The sequence below is a fragment of the Cyprinodon tularosa genome, unplaced genomic scaffold (genome assembly GCF_016077235.1).
Source record: "Cyprinodon tularosa strain WSP-4 unplaced genomic scaffold, ASM1607723v1 ctg534, whole genome shotgun sequence".
Classification (NCBI taxonomy): domain Eukaryota; kingdom Metazoa; phylum Chordata; class Actinopteri; order Cyprinodontiformes; family Cyprinodontidae; genus Cyprinodon; species Cyprinodon tularosa.
Window position 1 is genome coordinate 177,060 of NW_024039268.1, and position 11,823 is coordinate 188,882.

At 47.5% G+C, this 11,823-nt stretch overlaps 1 protein-coding gene across 1 annotated transcript; it reads right to left on the bottom strand.

Annotated features, from left to right (window-relative positions):
* Positions 1-5,375: 5,375 nt before the first annotated feature.
* kbtbd13 (kelch repeat and BTB (POZ) domain containing 13) lies at positions 5,376-7,186 on the bottom strand. The gene has a single exon (XM_038304450.1). It carries the CDS (start codon positions 7,002-7,004, stop codon positions 5,541-5,543), a length of 1,464 nt encoding a protein of 487 aa, XP_038160378.1. The 5' UTR covers positions 7,005-7,186; the 3' UTR covers positions 5,376-5,540.
* Positions 7,187-11,823: the final 4,637 nt, after the last annotated feature.

Here is an 11,823-nt window from a genome sequence, read left to right on the forward strand (position 1 = left end):
TGTGTTTTTGTTTTTTTTACCATATTTTTTACCAGCTGTGGAACCAAATATAAACAGAAAATGTAGTTTCAGATAGAAATTGTAGTTTATTTGTCTCTCTGACTTACTGCAGTGAAGGATTTTGGGTATTCAACCTAAGTGCAGGCGCCACGTCAGTTTATGTCAGCTCATTGCACCCGGTGCTGGAATTCTATTTAGTCATAAAAAGGGCAATTATAACAACATCAGGTTGTATATACAGCAGAGCGTGGAGAAGAGATCTGATGGAGCGCAGAGCGGTTTTCAATTCAAAGGCCGGAGAAACGATTTTGGTTTATAGCGGAGCTGATTTATAGTGGAGCGGATTTTGAGCAGAGCGGATTTATAGCGGAGCTGATTTATAGCGGAGCAGATTTTGAGCAGAGCGGATTTTGAGCAGAGCGTCCTGGTGCAACTTTGAGCGGTGGAGCGAATGAGGGAACATCTATCCTTTGCGGGTAGCGAAATTGAGCGGCGCTCATTTCATATGCTCTGATTTTTCATCAGGATCATATGGTTTCTTGTCTAGAAGCATTTCATTTGACTCTTTCCCTTTAAAAACACATTAACCCAGATTACAGAGCAAAGAGGTCAGAGTCATCTATAGAGAAGTTCTGTTCCCAATGTCCTGCAGTTAGAGGCAGCACCACCATGTGGCACACAACATTCCAGCGCCTGCTCCAGGTGTCAGCCTTAAGTAGGTGGTAATTAGCCAGTTAGCTGACAGCTGGAGGTAGTTAGGCTCCACCTGGCCCCCAGGAGCTGCTGAAGCTGATTATGGTGGAAAACAACAAGCAGCCTGGAAACATGTTGCAGGGGTGCAGTGAAAGAGCATTAATTAAATAGCCTAAGTTTGCTCTTCAGAGACTTCCTGGTTGCTTTGCCTTAATCTCCCAATGTTCTGCGTTGGTTTATCATCCAGAGCATCAACCTTTCATAGCCTCTACAGTCTAGAGCTGCTTACCTTCAACCTTCTTGTCCTTTCTAAAGACACCTTTTGCATTTTTTGTCCTTCTTTCTTTTATAAAGGACAGTATAGAATTTGCTCTGTGTTTCTACCCCTAAGGTGAAATCAAAATATATTTACATGAATGTTCCTTGTGAGTAAAGATGGTTTCCTCACTGTGACAATTCAATTCAGTTTATTTCTATAGCTCCTATACATCTCAAGGCACTTTACAGAGACAATTCAAACACATCATATCCTCAGATTGGCTCAGAATTTACTGTCTAAGGAAAACCCTCCCTGGGCTGTCACCTTATCGTGGTGGAGGGGTTTGAGTGTCCCAATGACCTTAGGAGCTATGCTGTCTGGGGGCTTTATGCCCCGTAGTAGGGTCACCCAAGGCAGACATGTCCTAGGTGTGGGAAAGGACAAAGAGCAGCCCAAAGACCCCTTATGATGAGTAACATAGATGGACCTAGTGTTCCCTCGCCCGGACGCGGGTCATCAGGGCCCCACTCTGGAGCCAGACCTGGAGGTGGGACTCTGGTGAGCGCTGGGTGGCCGGGCTTCTACCCATGGAGCCCAGCCAGGCACAGCCCCAAGAGGAAACATGGGTCCCCCTTCCAATGGGCTCACCACCTGTAGGAGTGGCCAAAGGGGTCGGCTGCAGTGTGTGATGGGTGGCAGTCGAGGGCGGGGACCCTGGCGTTCTGTAGTTCAATGATCGACTTTGTTGTTCTTTCATTTGACCTGCGGCCACATGTCTTGGACACTCGTGTGAAGAGAGGGGCGGAGCTCTCCACCGACCACTATCTGGTGGTGAGTTGGCTCCGATGGTGGGGGACCTGGTAGGCCCAAATGTATTGTGAGCGTTTGCTGGGAACCTCTGGCAGAGTCCCCCATGAGAAAGAGCTTTAACTCCCATCTCTGGCAGAGCTTTGAACACTTTCCGAGGGAGAGGTGGGGGACATTGAGTCTGAGTGGGCCATGTTCTGCGCCTCTATTGTTGGGGTGACTAGTCATAGCTGTGACCACAAGGTTGTCGGTGCTTGTGACGGTGGCAACCCTTGGTGGTGGACACCAGCAGTGAGGGAAGCTGTCAAGCTGAAGAAGGAGTCCTATTGGGCTTTATTGACCTGTCAGACTCCAGAAGCAGCTGATATGTACCGGCAGTCAAAGCGTCAGGTGGCTCGACTGGTCGCTGAGGCAAAAACTGGGGCGTGGGAAGAGTTCTGAGAGGCCATGGAGAAAGACTTCAATACGGCTTCGAAGCGATTCAGGTCCATGATCCGGCAACTCAGGAGGGGGAAGCAGTGCAGTACCAATGCTATTTTTAGTGGGGGTGGTGTGCTGCTGATCTTGACTCAGGATGTTGTATGTTTGTGGGCGGAGTACTTTGAAGACCTCCTAAATCCCACCAACATGTCTTCCATCGAGGAAGCAGAGCTTGGGGGCTCCGGCTTGGGTCCTCCTATCTCTGTTGCTGAAGTCACCGAGGTGGTAAAAAAGCTCCTCGGTGGCAAGGCTCCAGAGGTGGATGAGATTTGCCCTGAGTACCTTATGGCTCTGGATGTTGTGGGGCTGTGTTGGTTAACGTGGCTCTGCAACATCGCGTGGACATCGGGAGCAGTTCCCCTGGATTGGCAGTCTGGGGTGGTGGTCCCTCTATTTAAAAAAGGGGACCGGAGGGTGTGTTCCAATTACAGAGGAATCACCCTCTTAAGCCTCCCTAGTAAGGTCTATTCTGGGGTTCTGGAAAGGAGGGTCTGTCAGGTAGTTGAATCTCTGATTCAGGAGGAGCCGTGTGGTTTTTGTCCTGGCCGTGGAACACTGGATCAGCTCTACACCCTCAGCAGGATTCTGTAGAGTGCATGGGAGTTTGTCCAACCATGTGTTTTGTGGATCTGGAGAAGGCATTCGACCGTGTCCCTTGGGTTGTCCTGTGGGGGCTACTCCGGAGTATGGAGTACCAGGCCCTTTAATAGGGGCTGTTAGGTCTCTGTACGACAGGTGTCAGAGCCTGCTCCGTATTGCTGGCAGTAAGTCGGACTCTTTTCCGGTGAGGGTTGGAATCCGCCAAGGTTGATCTACGTCTCTCACTGGATCGGTTTGCAGCCGAGTGTGAAGCGGCCAAGATGAGGATCACTGCCTCCAAATCAGAGACCATGGTCTTGAGCCAGAAAAGGGTAGGGTGCCTTCTCCAGGTTGGGGCATCCTCCCCAACCTGGAGAACACACTCCAGGCCTAGCTCCAGATACTGCCCCTTGTGGAAGAGTTTAAGTATCTTGGGGTCTTGTTCATGAATGACGGGAAGATTTAGGGGGAGATCAACAGGCAGATTGATGCGGCGTCTCCTGTGAAGCGTGCACTGTACCAGTCTGTTTTGGTGAATAGAGAGCTGAGCCAAAAGGCAAAGCTCTCAATTTACCGGTCGATCTATGTTCCTACCCTCATCTATGGTCATGAGCTTTGGGTCATGACTGAAAGAATGAGATCCCGGATACAAGCAGGTGAAATGAGTTTTCTCCTTAGTGTGTCTTGGCTCTCCCTTAGAGATAGGGTGAGGAGCTCAGTCATCCGGGGAGGACTCAGAGTAGAGCCGCTGCTCCTCCACATGGAGAGGAGCCAGTTGAGGTGGCTCTGGTATCTGGGTTAGGATGCCTCCTGGACGTCTCCCTGATGGGGTGTTCCAGGCAGGTCCCACCGGGAGGAGGCCCAGGTGGAGACCCAAGACACGCTGGAGGGACTATGTTTCTGGGCTGGCCTGGGAGCACCTTGGGATTCCCCCAGAGGAGCTGGCCCAAGTGGCTGGGGAGAGGGACGCCTGGGCCTCCCTACTGAAGCTGCTACCCCTGCGACCCAACCCCGGATAAGTAGAAGAAGATGGATGGATGGAAAACCAGTTGACTGCATCAGCTCATTGACTTGAAGGCAATCCCTCACACCCAATGTGCCTATAGTGACAGTGGAGAGGAAAAACTCCCTTTGAACAGGAAGAAACCTCCAGCAGAACCAGGCTCAGTGTGAGCGGCCATCTGCTGAGGCCCACTGGGGTTCAAGGAGACAGAAGCAGACATAGAAAAAGAAGCATAGATACAAAAGGCAACTGTCAACCAGCTCAACAGGCGGCCCCGTCCAGGAAACTCACAGCCAGGCAGACGAGCTCCGAGCCAGCTCCCATGTCAGAGGATGAAGAGAGCACATCCAGTTAGTCACAGTCAGAGAAACAGGACTACACTGGAAAACAGGCCAATCTAAGATACTCCTGCATGTTTACATTTTGCTTTCTTCTCTTTTCCACTAAACAATACATCAGTATCACATAAAATAAACACTTACCTCTATAAAAGCTTAATCTTCAGATTAAATTTAACAACTTCTTCCCCATTTTTTTTTTCAATTTCATGTTGATAGACTAAATAAATTTGTGTAGAAGCGGGGTCCACCCTGGACAGAAAGGCGGGGTCCACCCTGGACAGAAAGGCGGGGTCCACCCTGGACAGAAAGGCGGGGTCCACCCTGGACAGAAAGGCCGAGTCCACCCTGGACAGAAAGGCGGGGTCCACCCTGGACAGAAAAGGCGGAGTCCACCCTGGACAGAAAGGCGGAGTCCACCCTGGACAGGTCTCCAGTCCACCGCAGGGCAACACAGAGATAACCAGGACAAACAACCATTCACACACACTCACATGTAAGGAGAATTTAGAGAGATTGGCTTAGAGAAGCCAATTAAACTGTTTAATTAAAAAGTCATGTTTTTGGACTGTGGGAGGAAGCCGGAGTACCCAGGGAGAACATAGTTTAGTTTATGTCTAATTGAGTAAAGCTTCTGATTTGAAGCTCTCTAAAGTTATTTCCCTTTTATAACTCAACAGATTCTGGAATCTTCACAAAATATGCGCCTTTTTTAATATTGCCACACTTCTTAAAGATTTTATTGAAATTAGTATAAAAAACAGTCTCAAATCAGTTATGTAATAATTAATAAATAATTCAGACTTAACAATTATTTATCTATGAAAACCATTGGAGGATTTGAAAGAGGGGTGAAGAAGCCATCTTTCACCAAACTGAGAGGAAGGATTGAGGTTTCTGCTTTCTAACATCTACAGTCCAGAAACTCGTTTGAAAGCAGCACCAGACTTACAGTCATCATGACTCAAACAGCGAAAACCAGAACAAAACAACAGAGAACAAGAGCTGCGTCCATGATCTTCATCTCACCTGGAATGTCTTTGGATGGTTGGACCTCCATGCTGCTGAAATACATCAGCGCTCCAACTCCAGAATGATCTGGTGGAGCCCACAGAACTGATCGTCTCCTGGATCGTCTCCTGGATCGTCTCCTGGATCGCTCATAGACTGAAATATTCTTTGCAATACTTGTTTCAAAGGGACAGGTCCTTAATACCTTTTATATTCTTTATTGTAAATTTCCAAACTTCTACACATAATAAACATTTATTTCTGATGTAACAGTGATCAGTGTCATCTTCACAGAGAAGCACTTTGGCAAAAAGCTTAAAAAGAAAACCTCCTCTCAAGTCTACAGAGAAGCCGACCTCAGAAGCTCCTTCTATAGATTGTTAGAGCAGCGTAAAGGTGGGTGAGGAAGAATATTCAAGTCTTTAAAGCTTTCTGCTGTATTTTGATCCAAACAGTGATCCATTAGAGAGGACGTGGCTTTGGGAAGCCTCATCTGAAATGTGTATATCGACCCAATCCTGCCGAAACCTTCCATCTCACGCCTCTGTTTCCATCGAGTCTCCTCCACCACATACTCTGTAGTCACGCGTCTACTGAGGGTGAACACAGAATCCCCTCTGACCACAGCGGTGAGCAGAGAGCCTTTGCTGTTCCCATACTGACCAGAGATGGCCGTCCACTGACCAGTGCTCAGGTTGTAGCGATCCATCACGCACAGTAAGAAGTCTTCACATGGTCCGTTCCGTATCACGTACAGATTATCCCTGTGAGCCACCATATAGAGCCCATAACTCTGCTGACGGATGAGAGTTGTAACCAAGAGCCAGTGGTCGTACTGAGGGACGTACTCGTGTATATCCGTGGCCCCGTTCCCTTTCCACAGACAGACAAAGATCCTGTTCATGGCCACAGTAGACACCACAGAGGCCGCTTTGCTGGGAAGGGCCGAGACGGACGCCCAGCTCCCCTCAGACGGCCTCATTCTCTCCACTGACGACAGCTCCTTCATGTTGAACTTCCCTCCTAACGCATAAAGGCAGCCATCGTGACCTATCAGTGTGAAGCTGTAGCGCAGCTGCTGGGGCCCACAGATGGTGGACCATGTATTATCTGCCGGGTCATAACAGAACCCAGACTCCACTACCCTCTTACTTACATCATGTACGCCTCCAATGATGTAGAGCTTGTTGTCAAGGACGGCCACCCCGGCCATGGTGGTACTGGTGCTGGGTGGAAGCTGTGTTAGGGACGTCCATTTTCTGTGTTCCTCGTCCAGGTAGCAGACTGTCCTCTGGACATCCTGCAGCAGGTCTGACGATGGGGAGTGGCTGCAGACTGCCATGTAGCTGCTTGGGAGGAGAGACTCGATATGTTCCACCATGTCTCTGGGTAAAGCGTGCACTTCCTCCTTCAGGTCAGTGTAAATGTCTCTGATGAACAATGCCGAGCGTTGGGACAGTTCCCACACACCGTAGGTGGCAGCAGTGTGGTACATGAGCAGGCAGTTTTCAGAAGTGATGATGCTGATCATGTGCTTGGTGAGAGCTGGTGCCTGGAGAAAAGCAGCACATTCGATGGCTTCTACTATCTGGTCGCTGTCCAGCATGGGATGCTCCCCCTGCAGAACCCGCAGAAGGACCAGAAACCCCTGAATACCGAGGTTTTGCAACCGCACCTCCTCCTGTTGGCTTTCTCTCATCCCAGAGCGGAACAAAGCTCTGAAATACTCACAGTTCTCAGCCAGGATGGTTCTGTCAACGCTGAAAATGCTCCCCCTGACGTCAACCTTCACCCTGCTTCCTGTGTCACACAGAGACGAAGGGGACTCCGTCATTTTCTGCTCCCGTCCTTCCTTACATCCCTCACCAAACTACCACATTCACTGAACAGATGTCTAATCTGGTTTGAAATTCACCCACAGGCACCACTTGTTGAGCTTCCAAACACAGTGTTTCTCCTCTGCATTTGTTGACCCAGCTCTGAGAACAGACTCTATACATAGCAGCAGCAGATGCAGAGGTGTAACACAGTCCAAGATGAAATGAAACCTGAGCAGAGAGATGAGCTGGATGATGGCGCGGCGGCTTCAAATGAATTATAATTCTCCTCTTTGTTAGTGGCCAACAGAATGTGGAACAGCTGAAGCTCTGACCTTGAGTATTAACCCAGACAAATGAAACAATGGAGACATAGAACACATGCTGCCCTTTCAACACCTAGTCCGTTCACAGGACATGTGTGTGTAGTCAAGCTTAAAGTCCAAACTGACTCAACTTCTCTGGAAAACCTACGTCTATAGTCCATGTCTTTATGCCCTGAGTGGTCGGCTATGTGAGGTACGTACATGCATTTAACAGGCACATAGACTGGAAAAGCAGGCTTTAAGATGGGGTTAAAAGGCAAGAGGTGGGTAGAGTACCAAAAAAATGTCTCAATTAAGAGTAGGATTAGCTTTACCTTTTTATAACAGATAAAAAAGTGGAAAGTAGTTATCAAAGAAATGACTCATGTCAAGATGCATTACCTGCTATTTCACTTTAATTCTGAAATGAAATTTAAATATATGTTTAATCATTTTAGCAGAAGAAAATCAACTAGATCTAGCCGTCATTGTTAGAGCAGTTTTAGACATCCATACTTGGACTAAAGTTGTCATGATCTGCCCTGATAGCTGGCCTTAATTGTTCATTCCTTTCTCCAGCCTTACTCTGCCTGGTCTCCAATTATGACCAATTTCACCCACCCGCATCTGTTCCTTTATATTGGGCTCAGTTCCAGCCATCGGGGCCAGATCATTGTTTGCTGTTTGTTTGTTCCCTCTTAGATGTCTTAAGGTTTTGTCTTCATAAGGTTTAGTTAGTCCAAGGTTAATGTCCTCGTTCCAGTGAGGAGATTATTCTGGAGCCAGTGTCTTCAGGCCAACTTATTCCCTAACTAGTGGTGAGAGCATTTCAGCGTTTCCTAGTTATTCTGTTTTCCTTTTTCCATTCCTTCTCATCCACTGGCCCTGTCTGTCCCCGTCTGATCCGTTTGTCTGATCCATCCTTTGGACTCCTGCTGAATTCTGTCTGTCTGTTCCTTTCTGTCTGAGCTTGTCGCTCAACGCGCAGGACTCTGAAACTGCCTTTACGCTCTGAGGGTTCCTGGAAGCCTCAATCTCTCTGTTCCTGTTTTGGGTCAGGCTAGCCTCCTTTAGCTTGGTCAGTTAACCAAATCAAGCTTTTAAATTGTCAAAAAGATCCATCCATTTTCTACAAGTAGGATAATTGTTTTCTTTGTCTAAAATCTTTATAAAAGTCTTTTTTCCTTCCCTGCCTCAGATCTTAAAGAAGTAGGAAAATGTTCAAATTTTTAAATGGCAGAACTTTGTCTTAGAATGCAGTTCTTTCCATCAAGACTGAGAATGATTGTTTTCTACTTTCAGCTACTTTAGGTCACCAAAGGAAATGTGAAATATCAAATGTGGGTAACGATAAATTGAGGCCCCAGAAAATATTAGATTCTTATGAAAAGGCTGCAATAGTGTGTGAGCGATGGGTTAGGGTCGGCAGCAGCGGCACAGCCCTGAGCAGTTCTGGTACAAATACAACTGGAGTGGTGATAGCAAGGCAGGGTAGTGCTAGCACTTTTGTACTGTTTGCAAGCCAGACACCAGATTCGCTAATGCTAACTGTAGCAAAAGTCTATCTTAGCCTAAAAAGATTGTCTACTGCATACCCTCTTTTTCTTGTTTAGTTGTCTTGAATCTAAGAAATGTAATTCTGAGAAGAAGCCCCATCATGGAGATACTTGGATCGGGAAACGTTTGAACTCCGTCTCACCTGACTTCAACCTACTATTCCAGTCAGTCCAAAAAAAGTAAACACTGAATTTGTTTCCAAATTTGAAGACATTTCTCTTCCCATCCAGGAAGCATTTTCAATTCCAAATGTATGAATTAGCGTTGAGTTCCAGGTTTTATAGAATGGACCGAACAAAGCCTCATTTTGGATTAGAAAACTGGTCCACCCCTTTGGAACGGGGAGTCGTTTGGGTCCTTCGTTAGCCTGCCGTACCCGATTCATGTCTATGCCTCTGAAAGGGGGGGCCATTAAAGGGGATTGTTGGCCTGGCTGATCAGGCGAGATGTTTTTGGTCGCCTGTAGGGGGGTTGGGGCTGCGAAGACATCAGGAAGGAATCAACTCTATCGCTGCATTGTATGTTTTTTAAAGCTGAAATCTGAGTCAACCCCCCCCCACCCCCCTCTGTTTAAGGTTGGTTTTTCTGTTTTAACATCAATGCAGGGCTGCCAACTTCTCACTGAACCTCGGTTGAGATTTTGAAATAGTTTGGACAGGAAACCCTATCAGGGTGAGATGAGGACGGGTGCAGCTAAAGGTTGGAGGTTTTTGGAGGATTTAACTGAAACAAAGATTTTTATAGCACAGTAACTGTTACTGAGTAACAATAAGTGATCTGTAGTTTTGTCTAATATTTTTCTATTATTTTCTACATTCTGGTGATTTTTAGAGAATTGAAGTAAAGCAGAATGGACCTCACTAAACTTGCATCTTAAATATACTTTAAACTAAGAATTTAATAACTTTGTCTATTATTTATTCTCTGCAGTTCAAATAAATTAAACATTGGGGAACTAAAAAGCTATCACTGATACAGGAACCAGAGCAATCAAAGGGTTCAGCCTATCCTGAGCTATCTCTATAGTTCTGCTGCTATAGGCTTAGACTGCTGGAGGACATAGGGACCCCTTTTTCATCATTCTGCTTCATTCTATCTCTATTCTCCTATTCTGCAGAATCTATTAGTTCTTTTTTTTTTAGACTTTAGACAGATTTTATTTGTCATTTTTTTTACACAAGTGTAAAACAAAAATAAATTTTGTTTGGAAACAGCTCACTGGACAATTTCATCTCTTTAAAAGTCCAGACTTGAAAATAGTAAAAATGCCTGTAAATTTACTGTTCTAACTTTTTTTTATATATATATAATGATAAAATATAAAATATGATAAATATAATAAAATACAATAACCCAGACATTCTCAAACTTGGTCCTCAAGGCCCCCTGTCCTGCAGGTTTTAGAGGTTTCTCTGCCTTAGCACAGCTGATTATAATGATTGCAGTAGACCAAAAGCCTGTTAATCAGCTTTCAATTAAAATCAGCTGTGCTGGAGCAAGGAAACCTCTAAAACCTGCAGGACAGGGGGCCTTGAGGACAGTGTTTGGGAATGCCTGCAATAACCCATTCTACATTCATCAGTGTGATGGCGGTGGGGAAGAAGCTGCTGCAGAACCTGCTGGTCCTGCATTGAATGCTGGGAAGCCTCTTCCCAGAGGGCAGCAGGGAGAACAGTCCATGGTGGGGGGGTGAGGGGTCATTGATGATGTCACGGGCTCGGGACACGCAGCGCTGGGATGAAATGTCTTTAATGGAGGGAAGAGGAGCCCCCATGATCCTCTCTGCTGTTCTCACCTTCTTCCAGTCTGAGGCGCTGCAGCCTCCACACCACACAGTGAGACAGCTGCTCAGAACGCTCTCTATGGTGCTTCTGGAGAAGGTGGGGAGGATGGGGGGGGCAGGAAGTCCAAGCGCTTCTGGGCCCTTTGGACCAGTGAGGTGGTGTTTCCAGTCCAGGTGAGGGTGTCTGTGATGAATGTGGTGCTGCTGACCACCTCTACAGCTGAGCTGTTGATGAGCAGTGGAGCGTGGTTAGGCCGCTTCTTCCTGAAGTCCACCATGATCTCCTTGGTCTTCTCCACCTTCAGGATCAGGCTGTTATCTCTGCTCCACCAGCTGCTCCACCTCCTCTCTGTAGTCCAGGTCGTTGTCGTCTCTGATGAGGCCCACCACCGTGGTGTCTGCAAACTTCACCATGTGATCGGTGGTGAATCTGGGGATGCAGTCGTGTGTCATCAGGGTGAACGGCAGGAAGCTCAGGACGCAGTCCTGAGGGGAGGGGCTTAGACTGATGACATCAGAGGTCCGACCCGGACTGACTGAGGTCTGTTGGTGAGGAAGTCTAGCAGCCAATAGCAGAGGGGTGTATTGAATCCCAGCTGTTCCAGTTTGCCCATCAGATGCTGTGGGATGATGGTGCTGAAAGCTGAACTGAAGTCCAGGAACAGCATCCATCGTGGGTGTTCTTCTCCTCCGGGTGTGCCAGGCTCAGGTGGAGAGCAGCAGAGATGGCGTCCTCAGTGGAGCGGTTCCGTCGGTAGGCGAACTGGAACGGGTGGAATGTTGGCGGCAGACTGGAGACGATGTGTTCTTTAACCAGCCTTTGGAAGCACTTCATCATGATGGGAGTCAGAGCGACAGGCCGCTAATCATTGAGGGAGGCGACCTAAGGCTTCTTTGGGACTGGAATAATGGAGGCAGACTGGAAGCATGCTGGCACTATGGATTGGTCCAGCCAGGTGTTAAAGACGTCTGTGAGGACACCAGCCAGCTGATCTGACCACTCCTTATACACCTGCCCAGGTGTGTTATCAGGCCCTGGGGCCTTCCTTGGGTTGACTCTCCTCAGAGTTTTCCTCCCTTCAGCTACGTCCAGGTTTAGTGCCTCCTCCCCCTGGTGTGGAACGGCTTTCACTGCTGGAGGCTGTTTAGTGCCTCAAACCTTCCAAAGAAGTTGTTCAGCTCATTTAGGAA

Bases quoted from the DNA above. Each gene is read 5' to 3' on its own strand.
- kbtbd13 (XM_038304450.1), bottom strand. From the start codon at position 7,004: ATGACGGAGTCCCCTTCGTCTCTGTGTGACACAGGAAGCAGGGTGAAG.